The sequence below is a fragment of the Pogona vitticeps genome, chromosome 6, assembly GCF_051106095.1.
Source record: "Pogona vitticeps strain Pit_001003342236 chromosome 6, PviZW2.1, whole genome shotgun sequence".
NCBI lineage: Eukaryota > Metazoa > Chordata > Lepidosauria > Squamata > Agamidae > Pogona > Pogona vitticeps.
The window spans coordinates 90751939-90769040 of NC_135788.1; the positions used below are offsets into that span (position 1 = coordinate 90751939).

The window sequence follows — 17102 nt, forward strand, 5'->3', positions numbered from 1 at the left end:
TGCCTGTACAAATGTTGCATCCCATGAGAAGATAGTATTTGTAGTTTCTAGAAGCAGCTCATCTCTTGTTTTTAATAAACTTCCATTAAATGTTCTTTTCATCCTGTCAATGGAGATTTTCTTCTGCCAAATACTAGGATGATTTTATTTGGGGGAGGGGGAGAGGGTGTTTAACAACATTCCCTGCAGATATTCTGCAATTGCAACAAGTCACAAATGTTTCAAATCTTGCAGTTTATCACACGTCCCATCAGTGGTCATGATACCAAAGGTCATGATATCATGGAATATTTAATGACCTTTTAATTGCTCAGGATGAAGGGGTTAGCTATATAGGATGCTAAACAGTGTTATTGTGGTATCTGTGGGTTGACTGAAAGGTCAGTTTGGCCTAGGAAAAACATTACACAGTACATAGGGGAAAGGGTGTGCTTTTAGCATTATCTTGAGAGCAGAAGAACAGTTACAGTGAGTAGGCAAGGAAGCAGATATGTCTGCAGTTTTTTTTTTGTTTTTTGTTTTTTTTAACAGATCTGCAGCTGGGAATGTTGCTTAGAGAATGCCACCCCCATTCTCATTACCCCCATGCTGCTTTCTAGCCAGTTTGAAGGAAAGGATTCTTCTGTTGCCTAAAAGCAAGCTGGAGAAGAGAGTTGTCAAAAGGGCTACAGTGGAGGGAGAATACAGCAGGGCATCACTTTTCTGGATTTGTAAAATAAACAGAGACAATCAGGAACGGTGACCTCACATCCTTAATAAATTCATTGCCTGGCCTCAAGGTCTCATCCTTGGGCCCTGGAGTCAACATGATAGTGGGAGAATGGGAACTCTGCCAAGGTCCATTGGCAAACTAGGAAGAATGAGGTGCAGCCTTAGGGTGGCAATGTGCTATTTTGCAAAGAATGCTTCCTTCCTCCTCCTCTTTCTTTGTTTTTTTTTATTTTTGGTGTCAATTTTGTAAGTGCATTCATGCACACACACCCCACTGAGTCATACTCCTTCTTTTTCTCTCGTGAGATGTCTTGTATTTCCATTTCTACCTTCAAATTGATAGCATACAAATTTGTATATGCACATTTCTGCAACTCTATGGCCTCTTGCCAGTTTTGGTGATGTATAAGGGACTATCTTTTGAAGCACAAGGACAAAGTAATTGCACGACTTCATGGTCCTACAATCTACAAATTTAAGGTTGTGAATGACTCTAGAGCATCTTCCCTCTCTACTGTAGTGATAGATGTGCAAGAGATTCAATGAAATTCTGTTGTGCAGTTATGCAAATTGCATAACTTTCAAACTTGAGTTGCCATAAGTTAAGAAATACCTATAGACACTAGGTAAAGGTAAAGGTTCCCCTTGACATTTTTTAAGTCCAGTCGTATCCGACTCTAGGGGGTGGTGCTCATCCCCTTTTTCAAGCCGTAGAGCCAGCGCTTGTCTGAAGACAGTTTCCGTTCACGTGGCCAGTGTGACTAGGGAACTCCGTTTTACCTTCCCACCGAGGTGGTACCTATTTATCGACTCGCATTTACATGCTTTCGAACTGCTTGGTTGGCGAGGAGCTGGGACAAAGCGATGGGAGCTCACTCCGTCACGTGGACTCGATCTTACGACTGCTGGTCTTCTGACCCCGCAGCACAGGCTTCTGCAGTTTAGCCTGCAGCGCCACCACTAGTTTTGACCAAACTCCGGGAGGCAGTGGAAGACAGGAGAGCCTGGTGTGCTCTGGTCCATGGGGTCATGAAGAGTCGAACACAACAACTAAATGACAAATAGATATTAGCTGTTGTGTACCAAAATACACAACATGGGACGTGATGGTGCTGTAAGTTAAACCGCAGAAGCCTCTGTGCTGCAAGGTCAGAAGACTTGCAGTCATAAGTTTGAATCCATCCAACAGAGTGAGCCCCCGTCACTTGTCACAGCTCCTGCCAACCTAGCAGTTCGAAAGCATGCAAAATGCAAAAATGCAAGTAGATAAATAGGTACCATTACGGTGGGAAGGTAACGGCGTTCTGTACTAGTCGCGCTGGCCACATGACCATGAAAGATTGTCTTCGGACAAACACTGGCTCTATGGGTTGGAAATGGAAATGAGCACTACCCCCTAGAGTCAGACACAACTGGACAAATTGTGAAGGGGAACCTTTACATTTACTTTACCAAAATATGTGACTCAGTTGCAACAGATAATGTCTATGGAGATATCTTGTTGTTCACTCGTATATGGAGTGGAGGAAAGTGCAAGCTTGTCCATCCTCTCAAACAGCAAAATCTCTCTGGATAGACTTCCTAGATCTCCTCAACCAGATACTTCCCATCAGGTATCTTCCAGAGGTTACTTTTAGAACCTGTTTTGTAACCTTTTCACTATGAAATGCCAGCAGTTGCTCATTCCATTTCAAGTTGTGTACATCCCTTTTGTACCGGCTTCGTTTGCTCATTATCAGTTCATCTGCTCATGAATCTCCTCACTGTCTTTCAGTTGATGATCTGTTCTACACCAGAGCTTCCAAGTAAACTGGCTCCTGTGGCTGCAAAACTTAACAAATCACCCATCTAATATTGTTGTCGTTTAGTTGTTAAATCATGTCTGACTCTTCATGACCCCATGGACCAGAGCATGCCAGGCCCTCCTATCTTCCATTGCCTCCCAGAGTTGGGTCAAATTCATGTTGGTAGCTTCAATGACACTGTCCAACCATCTCATCCTCTGTCGTCTCCTTATCCTCTTGCCTTCACACTTTCCCAACATCAGGTCATTTCCAGGGAGCCTTCTCTTCTCATGAGATGAACAAAGTATTGGAGCCTCAGCTTCAGCCTCTGTCCTTCCACTGAGCACTCAGGGTTGATTTCCTTCATTATGGATAGGTTTGTTCTCCTTGCAGACCAGGGGATTCTCAAGAGTCTCCTCCAGCACAACAATTCAAAAGCATCACTTCTTCGGCAGTCAGCCTTCTTTATGTCCAGCTCTCGCTTCCATACATTGCTACTGGAAAAACCATAGCTTTGACTATGCAGACCTTTGTTGGCAAGGTAACGTCCCTGCTTTTTAAGATGCTGTCTAGGTATGTCATGGCTTTCCTCCCAAGAAGCAGGCATCTTTTAATTTCATGGCTGCTGTAACCATCTGCAGTGATCATGGAGCCCAAGAAAGTAAAATCTGTCACTGCCTCCAATATTCCCCTTCTATTTTCCAGGAGGTGATGGGACCAGCAGCCATGATCTTACGTTTTGTTTGTTTATTTATTTGTTTGTTTTTATGTTGAGCTTCAGACCATTTTTTGCACTCTCTTCTTTCACCCTCGTTAAGAGGTTCTTTAATTCCTCCTCACTTTCTGCCATCAGAGTGGTATCAACTGCATATCGGAGGTTGTTGATATTTCTTCCAGCAGTCTTAATTCTGGCTTGGGATTCATCCAGTTCAGCCTTTCGCATGATATATTCTGCATATAAGTTAATTAAGCAGGGAGACAATATACAGCCTTGTCATACTCTTTTCCCAATTTTGAACCAATCAGTTGTTCCATATCCAGTTCTAACTGTTGCTTCCTGTCCCACATATAGATTTCTCAGGAGGTAGATAAGGTGGTCAGGCACTCCCATTTCTTTAAGAACTTGCCATAGTTTGTTGTAGTCCACACAGTCAAAGGCTTTTGCATAGTCAATGAAGCAGAAGTAGATGTTTTTCTGGAACTCTCTGGCTTTCTCCATAATCCAGCACATGTTAGTAATTTGGTCTCTAGTTCCTCTGCCCCTTTGAATTCCAGATTGTACTTCTGGGAGTTCTCAGTCCACAAACTGCTGAAGCTTACCTTGTAGGATATTGAGCAGAACCTTGCTAGCGTGTAAAATGAGTGCAATTGTACAGTAGTTGGAGCATTCTTTGGCACTGCCCTTCTTTGGGATTGGGATGTATGATGATATTTTCCAATCCTCTGGCCACTGCTGAGGTTTCCAAACTTGCTGGCATATTGAGTGTAAGATTTTAAATAGTGTAAGATTTTAAATAGTTCAACTGGAATGCCATCACCTCCACTGGCCTTGTTGTTAGCCATGCTTTCTAAGGCCCACTTGACTTCACTCTCCAGGAGGTCCAGCTTAAGGTCAGCAACCACACTATCTGGTTTTGTCTGGGACATCTAGATATTTCTAGTATAATTCCTCTGTGTATTCTTGACACCTCTTCTTGATGTCTTCTGCTTCTGTATGGTCCCTCCCATTTTTGTCCTTTATCATGTCCATCTTTACACAAAAGGTTCCTTTAATATCTCTAGTTTTCTTGAACAGATCTCTGTTTTTTCCCTTTCAATTATTTTCCTCTATATCTTTGCACTGTTCCTTTACGAAGGCCCTCTTGTCTCTCCTTGCTATTCTTTGGAAGTCTGCATTTAATTTTCTGTAACTTTCCCTATCTCCCTTGCATTTTGTTTCCCTTCTCTTCTCTGCTATTTGTAAGGCCTCGTTGGACAGCCACTTTGCTTTCTTGCATTTCCTTTTCTTTTTGATGGGTTTTGTTGCTGCCTCCTGTACAATGTTACCAGCCTCTATCCAAAGGAGATGCCGTTCTGTCCCTCCAGTGCTGCCTGGGGACTGTACTGCAATGGATGCAGGAGAACGGGCTGAGGCTGAACCCGGACAAGACAGGGGTACTGAGGATGGGCGCCCCCACAGTTGGGGGTCTGGGAAACTCCCTCTCTTTTGGGGGGGGTGACCCTTACTGCCAAGGATGGGGTCTGCAGTTTGGGGATCCATCTGGACCCGGCGCTTACCATGGAATCCCAGGTGGCGTCAGTTGTCCAAACCGCCTTCTACCATCTCAGGCGGATAGCCCAGCTGCAGCCCTATCTCGATGTTGGGCCGCTCACTACCTTGGTGCATGCGCTTGTAATCTCAAGATTAGACCACTGTAACGCGCTCTACGTGGGGCTGCCTTTGAGGCTGCTGCGGAGACTTCAGGTGGTGCAGAATGCAGCGGCCAGACTTCTCAGTGTTGTGAAAAAATACCAACATATTTCGCCCACTCTGGCCGCATTGCATTGGCTGCCCATCCATTTCTGCATCGACTTCAGAGTGTTGATGCTCATATATAAAGCCCTAAACGGTTTAGGGCCTCGATACTTGGCGGAACGCCTACTCCCACCAAGATCTACCCGTGTCACTCGGGCGAGTCGGGAGATGAGGCTGAGGAGCCTAACGCCGAGGGAGGCCCGGAAGGAGAAGACAAGAAACCGAGCCTTCTGGGCAGTGGCTCCTCGCCTCTGGAATAACCTACCCCCTGACATAACTTGAATTTTGCTATAAGAAGCTGATGATCAGAGCCACAATCAGCTCCAGGTCTTGTTTTTGCTGACTATATAGAGCTTCTCCATCTTTGACTGCAGAGAATATAATCAATCTGATTTCAGTATTGCCCATCTGGTGATGTCCATTGTGTTGTTGGAAAAGAGTGTTTGTGATGACCAGCTTGTTCTCTTGGGAAAACTCTATTAGCCTTTGCCTTGCTTCGTTTTGAACTCCAAAGCCAAACCTACCCTTTGCTTCTTTTATCTCTTGACTCCTTAGATATCTTAGCTTACAGCAATTCAGGTCTAAAGGTGTGTTGTTTGCATCAGCCAGTGAGGTGCAATGGTTAGAGCTGTGATTGGAGAATATTGCTGGGTGATTCTGGGAGCTGTAGTCTAGGGTCACACAAGATACCATCTGCATAGGTTTTCTTTTCTTTCTGGGGTCGGAAACTTCACAGAAATCATTAAAATGCTAAAAAAAAAAAAGAATAATGCCAAGGTTCTGCAGCTTCAAGATCTATTTTTTCTCTGCATATTTCTAACCACTTGTCTCTCTTTTTAAAATGCAATAGCTGTGCAGCGCCTAGCACAAAGCCATTTGGAATCCAACTGGATGAATGAAGACTATGCTGAGGATGTTGAGGAGGAAGAGGAAGAAGAGGAGGAGGAAGAGGAAGAAGAAGAAGAAGCTCAGGATTCAGATGACACCGTGAGGGAAATGCCTGGGCTGTGTAAGTCTGGATATAAGCAATGACAGTAGCAAACAGACAAAAGAAATGGAGAAGGAGCCAGTGAAGCCAGCAGGGGGCAGCAAAAAAATTCCATCTTGAATTTGGCATTGCAAAGACAGGTCATCATGAGAGAATAGCTTCTATAGTTTAGAAAGATTGCTCCTATGGAGATTTTATATTAGTTTATTTGTTAACTAATCTAGTGTTACTGTTTGCAGAATAGCATCTTGATGCTGTTACCGTGCATGCGCCATTTGATAAATCTGGCACGAAGAGCTTATTATACGTAGCTGTGTGTTCCCGTTTCCAGACCATTCCTCTGTCTCTCTCCTTGGGACTAATCTGTTATTGGTGCAAATATGTTTCAAGGAAGGAAGGAAGGGGGGAGGGGGGGAGGGGGGGAAGGAAGGAAAGAAAGAAAGAAAGAAAGAACTACTTTCTTAGTTTATGTGAATTTTGCACTGAAATAAAAAAAAATTAAATGTTTGGTCCACAATCAATGAAAGTGTACTTACATGTTCTGTTGGAATATATACCACTATAGGAGTTTTCCTAGGAACCCCGTCAGTTTTCTACAAAAGAAGAATGTTTCTAGAAAGGACAGTTTGATCTCTTATCCTAGACAATAATGTAGGAAAGGGTACAGATGGTATTCACAAGCCATGGAAATACTTTTTAGGGCATCATCTCTCAAATCCCCAGCGTGGTCATGCTGGCTAGGAGACTGCGGGATCTGCAGCCTAAAAAGTAAGTTTTCTAAGCTCGGTACGTTCATTCAAAGAAAATAAAAGATTAGAAGACCATCTGCATCTATCTAAATCTAGCATCCTGTTTCCAGCTGGCAAGCAGGACCATCCTACCTTGAGGAAGAGTGAGGCAATCACATCAGGGCCAGGTACAAAAAAAGCAAGGCTTTGGAGATGAATGCCATCTTCCATACCAGCTATCCTGGGCCTCCTGCACTAGCCTGCTGCCTTCAGATAAAATGAAGGACGCAATGCCATCCCCAATGTTGAATAAAAATTTGCTCAGAAGGGGAGGGAGTGCCATCTTATTCTCTGCCCCAGGCAGCAAAACGTTTTGGGCTGACTCCGATAACCAGATACTTGCTGGAAGGCTGGATTATGTTCTTAATCTGGTAACCAGACCTCCATTTACAATTAATTATACACAGTGTTGGGGAGTTTTAAATTTTTTTCATGATCATTCCAGTGATTTCACTCAATTCAGAAATATATTGAAAATCAATCGATGATTCCTGGGGTTTTTGTTTTTATATCCCACCCTATTTTCAAATAGTAAATAAATGGAATAGATAAATACAGACATTTACTTAAACTTAGGGTAACGACTCAAAAGGGTACTGAGGGATAGGGGAACTGATTCCTGAGGTCAAATAGTTCTCCAGCAGGTAGGCTGTTACTGTGGTGACGCACTTCTATTTAAAGGGCCTTCTCCCGCTGTTAGCCACGGATCCCACTCTCTGGGGGTGCACTGCGTGTACTGAATAAATTTCCCTTCATTTAGCACCTCTGCTGTCAGGGAGAAACCTGTAAATGTTCCTCCCCTCCCAACACATACATACTCTTGCTCCTTACCTCACTACAGGGAGCTACCAGTCTCCTAGGAAACCAGCTTTCTTCCCCAGCAGGAGGAAGCCAACAGAGATGGGAGAGGTGGCATCTATACAAGGCATTCTTCTCTCCCACCCACAGCTCCTCTGTCCACGTACTTATGTTTTTCTTGCTATTCCAGAGCAAAGGTCTGAAACTTGAAATGGTTGCTAAAATTTGGTGCTTTAAAGTAGACCTTGTGGCTTTAAGAACCTCATGAAATCTAGCTGTATGATCCTTCTTTCAATCTGAATTTTTTTAAAGGAAGAGGGATGCTAATTTTGCATGTGAATACAGTTGGCATTCATACAAATGTTGCTAGAAATGGAAGGCTTGTGTACCATACCCACAGCCTCTAATAATGACTGTGAACAGTCCTTTTTTCCCTTAATGCTCTTGGTACTACAATACTATGTTTGAAATACAGAGAGACAGATAGAACGAGAGAGCACCAACAATATATCATTTCCAAATGACAATTTTGATTTTGTCTCCTTTACTTGCTCATGTATTTTTGTTATATCCTGCAGTTTCCCAAGGACAGAAACAGCTGGGCTCAGTTTCCAAGTCACCTTTGCTAAGGCAGTGCACTGGTAAGAAAACGGCTTCTTCTGATCCCAGAACTATGTCATAGCAATGTGTCCGTTAAATTAGATATTTAAAGCAATCTCCACTATAGCAGAAACAAAGGATAGAGCTCCTATGCATTTTATAGCTGCAGAGAAGAACAAATTTCAGTATTCCTCTTCTTTTCACTCCTCATGGCAAACTGTACATTCCCATAGAAGGTACAGGACCCTATTGTAATTTCTGGTCATTTTAGTCGTTACTTAGAAAAAACTTAAGTTGGAACTTCTGCCATTCTAGATGTTGTTGGACTCCAATTTTCATCAGCTATAGTCAGTATGATCAATGTTCACAGAGGTAGTAGGAGTTTCATTCCATCAACATCTGGACAGCCACATGTTCCTTATTCCTGGGTTACATGGTTGAGAAGCAAGACATTCAGTGCCCTTCCTTGGAGAACACTCAGAAGGAAGCAGTTTCTAAGAAAATAATTGACCATTTGAATAATCAAGATAGATGAAGCTTTTATTAAGGCTACAGAAAACAAGTCATGGGGGATGGAGCTAAGTCAGCTGTAGAATAACTTTCTTTAATTTAATTAGAAAAAGATGAAAAACAGACTTAACTACAGTACAAGATGTTATACTGATCATATTCTGTACAAACCCTCCTGTGCAATCTGAGACATAAGATTAAACTTGGACCGTCAGAAAAAAAAACTTTAGTACTGAAAAGGCCCTGCAGAAACATGGCTCAAAAGAACTGACCACATGTTGCAGGGGAGGAAGGAATAAAAATGGCACAATGGTACATCTTGTTAGAAAACTGGAGGGGTTTTTTTTTATTGTTTCGGGGGAAGGGTAAGCTTGAGAAAAAGCATGCCTTCATTTCCCCCCCCTTCTCTTTCTATCTCTCTTCCCATCCACTTCCTGCCTTCCAATCTTTGCTGCAATTTCCTGAGAAGTCTTGGAAAATAAGCCCAAAGAATCAGCTCTCTCCAAATCACAGAAACGGAAAGGTAAATTTGGGTTCTATGGTATAAGTTTTAAGAGGGGTTTACTGTCTGAGTAGGGGATGAAGCACTTCAAAACTGGCAGATACAGAACAGTTGTTTTTAAGATGTTTTACATGGGCTTAGCTCCTACCTTGTCTTTTAACAAACAAAATCAAAAGCATATAGTCTGTCTTAGCTTTTGGCATCTCCAACTTTGAACCTCTGAAATCCCAGGAAGGTGCTGCTGATCAACGAATTTAAAAGCCAGCAGTAATACCAGCCTCCCTAATTAACATGGACACCAGCCGGTGGAAATAACTTGGGGTCAGGAAGAGACTGAACCACTTGGGAGAATAGTTGTGGCAAAATGGCCACCAGAAATACTGATGGGTCGGGAAGTGACTGGTGTCAAGTAGCTCAATGAGTCTTGAGGTTATGGAAACCACGGCTGAAGAGGCCTTGCCTGACACTTGGCAGGTGCTGGAGTATTCACATCCCATAGGTTTGGAATGTCATAGGCTATGGAAACCCTTACACACCTTTTTAATGGTATTTTAAATTTCCCTTTCAATTTACAAGTGTAAATGCTTATTTAAATCAAAGGAGTCCTTTAAGTATGCAGAATTTGAGTCTTTTAAGCAGAGTTCAGTACCTTGTGTTCAGATTGACTGTTTTATGATGCTCAATCACACAAGTTTGCAGTTTCTTGTTTCTTGTTTCTTCTAACAAGTCAGATCTGCACTGAAAACCTATGGTATATCCATTCCCTTAATTTTTAGGACCTAAAAGAAGTGCTTATTCTCTCTAAAGCAGCACACTCTCATCATTTCTCACATTCATGTTCTAGTAATTCCTTCCTTCCTTTTCTGCCTGTCACTTTGCTTTCTGGGAGTACTGAACATGCCCTTCTGTCACTGGATTCTTCGAATCCTCTCCAACCCACTTCTTGGGTTTTAAATTTGCAAGCTTTTAGGTTCTATTAAAGATGCTGGTATTTTGTCTCGTTTATAAATGGCCCAGTTTTGGCTTTATTCCTGTCAGGCCTCATCACCTGAGTTTATCACTCATCTTTAGTTTGTATGCTTGCTCGCCCCCACCCCATGGGTATATGTATAAATACAGGGGACATCGTACGAGCAGTCTATGGGTCTCAGGAAGTGGATTTTGACCCATGAACACTCATATCATCTGCTCTTCTGCTGATGTGTGGCCATGAATTCCTGAAAAAGATGGGTTTATCCTAGTCTGCCATCTCACCTTTTACCATTCAATCTTGGGTGACATACTACAAGTTTAAACTCAGAACAGAGTCTGTCTTCTGATGATCTTATTCTCAACTTCCCAAAATCACTTGAATCCCCTCATTATATTGCAGTGTGCATCCAAGATAAAATCCAAATATAATGTAACTGATAAAGTATACTAATATATTACATATACTGTAAATATATGAATGTCCCTCTCAGAAAGAGTGGACTTTATACTTCTGTCATGGTGGGGCCCAGCTTTTTTCATATACTGATGTGTGAGATGCTAAAATATGGAGACACAAAAGCCACTGCTTTAATGTACAATTTCTGGGTTTTTTCATGCATGCATGAATTATTTAAATAGCTTCATTTTTTATAAAACACAAAAGGTTTTAGTAGCCTACAATTAGTTTATTTTTTAGTCTAGAATTAGCTCCCAATTAGAATCCTTTGGTCCACCTACTGAATCCCCTGGATTGATTACTGCTGCCTGTAGGCCTGAGCTCTGTAAGAATTCTTGTCATGGAGATAAAGTACGTATGTCTCTGTGACGTTGGTTGTCTCTCACTCTCAGGTGGGCAGAAAGTATCCTTTGCTGGATCTGTAGAGGAGGTCCCCAATGAATCAGAAGAAGCAGAAGGAGCTGAAGGAGGAGAAGGCCAAGAAGAGCAGCAGAACCAAGAAAGAGCAGTGGAGGTGGAACAGGGAGACCCACCGCTAACAGGTAAAGTATGGCGCTCTATGTCTATTTGCAAGTGGTTGCTTAGCAATAGATTGCTAGGCCTAGTCTTTGGCTCTAATAGCTTGTTATATTTCTAGTTTTCTAAAGGGTTTCATCATCTTTATTATGGTGTTTCCTCACAAGAATCCCATGAAATAATGATAAGAATTATGTGCTGTCAAGTCAATTCTGACTTACAGTCACCCTTTTCAGAGTTTTCCAGGTAGAGAACACTTAGGAGTGGTTTCACCATTCCCTTCTTCTGGGGGTGCCCTGGGACTGTACCCCTTGCCCAAGGCCACAGAGGCTGACTTTACTCACAGGAGGCACAATGAGGAATCAACTCCCAACCTCTGGCTCCACAGCCAGATACCTGTACTGTATGTTATCCATACAATCCCATATTTGACCTACAGGGGAATAAAGGCTGGAAAAGTTTTTTGTCCATACTGGGAAGGATGACAAGTCAGTGTAGAATTCTACAAGTGTAGATTACATAGGTGTTTACACTGTTTTCAAAATGGACTGCAGAAACTATGAAACTAAAGTGAAAGTGTCAACACCTTCACAAAATATGGTTCCCAGCATTCTGTTGGGAGCAACCTTTATATTTAAGATGGTTGAAATAAAGGGTGTTTTTAAAATGTGGATTTGTTATACAGCAGAAGATTTTTTTTCTAAATACACTTTTTCTCTCCTTGTGCAGATCATGTTATGGAAATGAGTCATTCCAGTTGGGAAGAGAGACCTCCCCGCGCTGTTAACCTGGAAAACCGTTCCTCCCCACCCCCAATCCGCACTACCACCTAGCACAGAGAGGCAAACAATAGATTTGGGAGCTGTCCTACTGATGGAGAACGCTCATTTTTCACCAAAAGAAACTGGATTATTTCTTTAACAACTATTTGATCTTTTATCCTCTTTTCTGTTCCAAATTTGTCTTCCCTTTGGCAGTGTTTGGTTTGTGTTCAGTGAATTATTTAGTATAGAGAAAAGGAGTGGGGAAAATGAAAGGAAAGTTGTCGGGCATTGAATCTAGGAATGAAATCTCCACGTTCAGAGGTAGGCTATCTCTAATGGTTGGGGACAAGTGATAAGCAGTAGCTGTCTCTATTGTGCCTTGGTTGTGAAATGGTCAGGAGAGAGGGCATTAGGTCATTGTATGTGGTTTATGGGCTAGAATAGGAATGGTAACATGCGGCTATTGTGTCCCTGCCATTGATTTTGCCATTGACATTTGGAAGCATGGTACCATTGGTGAAAAAAACACTTTTTAAACTTAAGATTTGAGCTGTAAAGCAGTAGCAGCAAAAGCCAAAATTTTATTTTAAAACATGATGCGTAGAGACTGTACACCTTATTTTTAAGACAAATTGTACCCCTATAAGTATGATGTTGCTTAAAAATAAGATGCACACTACCAACATACCTTTGTCTTAAAGGGGAAAGTGCCATTTTGGTTTTTTTGTTTGTTGCTGCTGCTGTTGGGTTGCTAGATTTTTGTACCCTCACCACCTTTTAGTCAGGAACCCATGCAATCCTGGTATTGCCTGCAACTGGACACAACCGTCATAAATTATTCTTTGATGTCATCCAGAATGGCAGTTCTTAGGTTTTAATGGCTTTGCTTATACCTGAAATTCTGCACCTGTGGTGTATTGGATTTTGATGATCTTACTCAAGGGATTCAAACAGTGGGGTACTTCCCGATGGAAGACTCTGAGATTGTGCAACTATTCTGCCTTTCTCACCTGTACAGACACTTGTGGTGAGGGAAGGGAGAAAGACAGAAGGATTAGAAATGGCAGGCATCATTGTCTTAGCCTTCAGTAATTTCTGTGAATAAATCAGGAAGATGGCAGAAGAAAAGGCTTGTTTGGAAGTACCTATGTTTTGAAGATATTGTGGGGGTTGGAGGGAATTTGAAAAAGTGCACATGTTCCAATAACTAGCATGGTATTTATAAGCTAGAGGGGAAATCCAGTGGTCTAATGGTAAGCAGTCTTCTTCTCCCCTCTCTTCCTGTCTGCACAGTGATACATTCCTCTGTCTGAACGCTGGAAATCAAGATCTTATCAATTTGTATAGTGGAAGCTGCTCTTTAGCTTTTTCTAAGCCCTTTGACCCCCACTGCAACCTTTTTCCTGTGTATTCAGCAATGCCTTTCCATGTGCCTCTCTGCTCTATTAAAGCTTTGTAAATAAAGTTGTTTAAAGAGTGTTTTATGGAGGAGGGGAGCAGCCAACAGCCAACTCTTTCTAACCCTGTCAGCCAAGAACTACAAGAAGAAATATTTCCCCAACTCTGAGGGATTTACTTTGCAAATTATCCATGAATGCATGAACCCAGATGTACTGGCAGCGCCTGTGACAGTATTTGAGGGTAGAGTCATGGCCCACGATGATCCCCGATTAGGATTTTCCTCTCCCCCTGCATCTCTAGCCAGGAACCACCAAAACTTTCATCACTTTGGTTGTAAGGACAGTCAATTGTCATTGTTCACAATGTTATACTAATTGTTTAAAGTTTTGTTCCTCAACCTGCAGTTGCTTAATAGCTATTTTTACTGTATGTTGTGAGGGGCAATGTGTAACCCTCCAGATTTTGTTGGATTGCAACTCCCCCCAATTGTATCTAGCACAAGTGAGGATGAGGGAAAATGGAGGATACACCACAACATCTAGGCATTCCACAAGATATTCACATGTCTTGTATACTACTTACATATGCTAAGAAGTGTTAAATTCAAACAGCTGATGAGGTAAGAAGCATAGCTGGATGACTGTGCAAGCAGCCAAATGATACAAATTCTGTAATAGATTTATACCTAATCTTGTTCCGTATTTATATCTACTATCAGGTACAGTACAGCCATGTCTGTTTCATTTGGGAACTGGGTTTTTACAACTTAATACAAATTGGTGCAAATTCTGATCACTTGAATATGTTTAGAGTGAGGTGAGAAGAAAGGAGTACAATCCTGCACCTCTTTGAAAGTGAAAATAGGCAAGCCTTTAGGAAAATTTGTTTCTTCTTTGTGGTCTCTGTGAATGCACACTAATGGGTTAATCTGCACTTGCGCAGAAGTCTCCAGAATATTCTAGAGCTCAGACACGCCTTCGCTAGGACCTGCCCCCCTAGCACATGTGGTCTGCCTGTCCTGGCAATCACCTCAGTTTCTTTTTGCCACCGCTGAGGTCTCATCTTCTGCTGAGCTCTCCATTCGCACATCTTGGATCTTGTTCCTGAGGAGATTTAATAGATAGTATAATTGTTCTTGAGGATTGATTGCTTTCATAATACTGTTTTCATAAGACTATTTGAGTTTGTTTGTTTTTTTACCCATTGCCCCCACCCGTTTGTTTCTTCCCTTCCTGCTTTTATGGCCCCCACAGGTGAACCATGCTGTAAATCATTTGTTTTTCTTGAAACAAGCACCCTTGATTTTTAACACCAAATTAGTGATTTTGTAGCATCCACTGGAAGCCTGGATGGGCCCCCTCAATGCACACATCATTCTCCATTGCACTTTTCCCAGACTCTGCTCTCAGTACACAGGAAAAGTCTGGTCTATTTAAATGGGCACCCTTGTGTCAGCACAGAAGCTGGTTTTTCATGCCAGCTTCCAGCTGGAATTATGCATATACAAGAGGCGTTATTGCCAGAGTAACCAGCTACTTGGCCATCTACGCGGGAGGGAGTAAAGCTGGTTGGCTCCTTGCATCCACCCTACTTGAGGAGACAAGGGCTGTTTTCATGTTGTCTTAACTGCTTTAGCTTTGCCTTCTCTTAATCAAATCCTTGTTTCTTGACCCTTTCTGAGGGAGTTAAGAAGCATGTAGCAGCTTGTTCTCATTTTGGTCAGCACATGATGTGACAGAATAAGGTGGCAAAGTTGTTGCCCAAATGCCAGCTTATTTATTGTCCTCATAAAGTCTAGAAGTCAGGTGGAGGGCAGAGTGTGTTTCAACTTGCCCAGAAAATAAATCCATGTTCCTTGTCCATATAAATGGCTGGAAATTATGTCTGGAGGAGGGGGGTGGAATGCAGAAATTGGAGAGTTTTACTTTTTTTAAAACAACTCCCAGAATTCCATAAAACTGTCTAAAAACCTTGCTCTGGAAATAGGACTGGTTTCACTGTCATTTCCTCTTAGGAAACTGGGAAAACAATTCTAAAACTGTCCCCACCAAACTGCAATTTTCATCAGTCTTCTGTTAGGAGAAGAGTGGTAGAGAACCATATACTTCAACAGATTTAAAAAAACAGTAATGTACATTCAGAATACAGTTAGATCCTCAGGGTTCCACTTCTCCCTTGGAAAACTGAATGTTCAAAGCAGCCTTTGTGGTGCCAGTGTTTGAATATCTGAGAATCCTGAAGCTTCTGGCATTTTCTAAAACTTTCCTAGCAAATTTCATTTAATGGATTTCATGGAATGAAAACTTGAGCAGTCTCTATAGAGCTTTTCTCCAGCAACTGATTCTGTTGTACCAGGAAATAATATTCAGTACTCCAACTACTAAGTCAAGTTGCTGAGAACCTGCACTTCTTCTCCAGTCAGCAATCACGCTGCAGTTATAAAGAGTCAGCTACAGTACATGGTTTGTTGCTTGGATCAGTGTCATGGATTCGAGATAAGCAATTCAGCTGCAGCCCACATGTTCCATTGTATTCGTTTTTCTAAAGCAGTGTTAATTTACAACATCACATCTTCCTCAGAAGACTGGTAACATTTAACAAACAGAAAAAGGCAAAAGGCGATTGCTGGAAATAAAGATGAGAGAAACAACATGTAAAAAGCAAAACAAACACGATTCAAAGGGCTTCAGATGCATGAATAACTAGATTTAATGATAGTATCACCTTTCTTGAATTCTCCTTAACTAAAGTGTTATATCACACTATATTTCCATGTATGAGGAAATGACTACATTATATTTTAGTTGTTGCATGTACATTTCACCTTTCCTCCAATGAGCTCAAGGCGCTATACATGACTCTCCCCACAACAGCTCTGCCAGGTAGACCAGGCTGAGAATGTCCAAATGGCCCAAGATCATTCGGTGAGTTTCATGTCCAGTTAGGGGTTTGAGGCCAGGTGTCCCAAGTTCAAATTCACCACTGCTCTAACTACTACAGCATCCAAAGCAGCACTGTTTTCCTACCACAACATGTCTAGATATCAATAGACTTTGATTTAAAAAAATCCCACATAGATATACAGTACAAGGAATAAATTGAGGACAGAAAACTCTCAAAAGTTAAGTCAAGTGTAAATTTAATTTTTTTTCTTTATTTCTTACAAAATTGATCAAACATGATTACCATTTGTCATTTAAGAAAAGGGCATGCGTGGAAAAATTCATGAAAAAAAACCCCAGTAACTTGTTTGACAGAAATGCTATCTGTGTGTGTGCATATGCATATACAGTGGTACCTCGCTAGACAATGACCCCGCTGTACGACAAATCTGCAGGTAGGTGACTTTTTTGCAATCGCAAAATGATGTTTCCTATGGGGGGTTTTCATTTGACGACGATTAGGTCCGTGCTTTGTGAACCATTTGTTCGCAAGACGACAATGTTTTCCAGCTCTGCAAAATGGCTGCCCTGTGTTTTCTGGACCCATGCTTCGCGGGGCAGCCATTTTAACAGCTGACTGGCGCTCGGAAAATGGCTTCCCCTATGGGCAATCTTCACTGGACGACGAGGTAATTTCTCCATTGGAACGCATTAAATGGGGAAACTGCATTCCAATGGGGAAACTGTTTTCACTGGAAGATGTTTTCGCTTAACAGCGATTTCAGGGGAACGGATTATCGTCATGGTGTGGGGCACCACTGTATGCACATGTATATCCATGACTGATACAAAAGAAGAGGATACTTAGTTAAATTGACAAAGGGACTTGTTACATGTTAAAGAATAATACATTT

The 17102-nt window shown here is 41.9% G+C and overlaps 1 protein-coding gene across 3 annotated transcripts in view; it reads left to right on the plus strand.

The window, feature by feature from the left end:
- PPP1R1B (protein phosphatase 1 regulatory inhibitor subunit 1B) overlaps positions 1-13369 on the plus strand; it is a 59637-nt gene extending 46268 nt beyond the window's left edge. For 2 of the 3 annotated variants that reach the window (XM_020799337.3, XM_020799335.3), the window contains exons 5-9: positions 5861-6019; positions 8163-8225; positions 9164-9217; positions 11018-11167; positions 11871-13369. In XM_020799337.3, the coding sequence (XP_020654996.2) occupies positions 5861-6019; positions 8163-8225; positions 9164-9217; positions 11018-11167; positions 11871-11974 (530 nt within the window). In that variant the 3' untranslated portion in view covers positions 11975-13369. The remainder of the gene's footprint in view (positions 1-5860; positions 6020-8162; positions 8226-9163; positions 9218-11017; positions 11168-11870) is intronic. The other variant, XM_020799336.3, reaches the window with a different exon arrangement.
- Positions 13370-17102: the final 3733 nt, after the last annotated feature.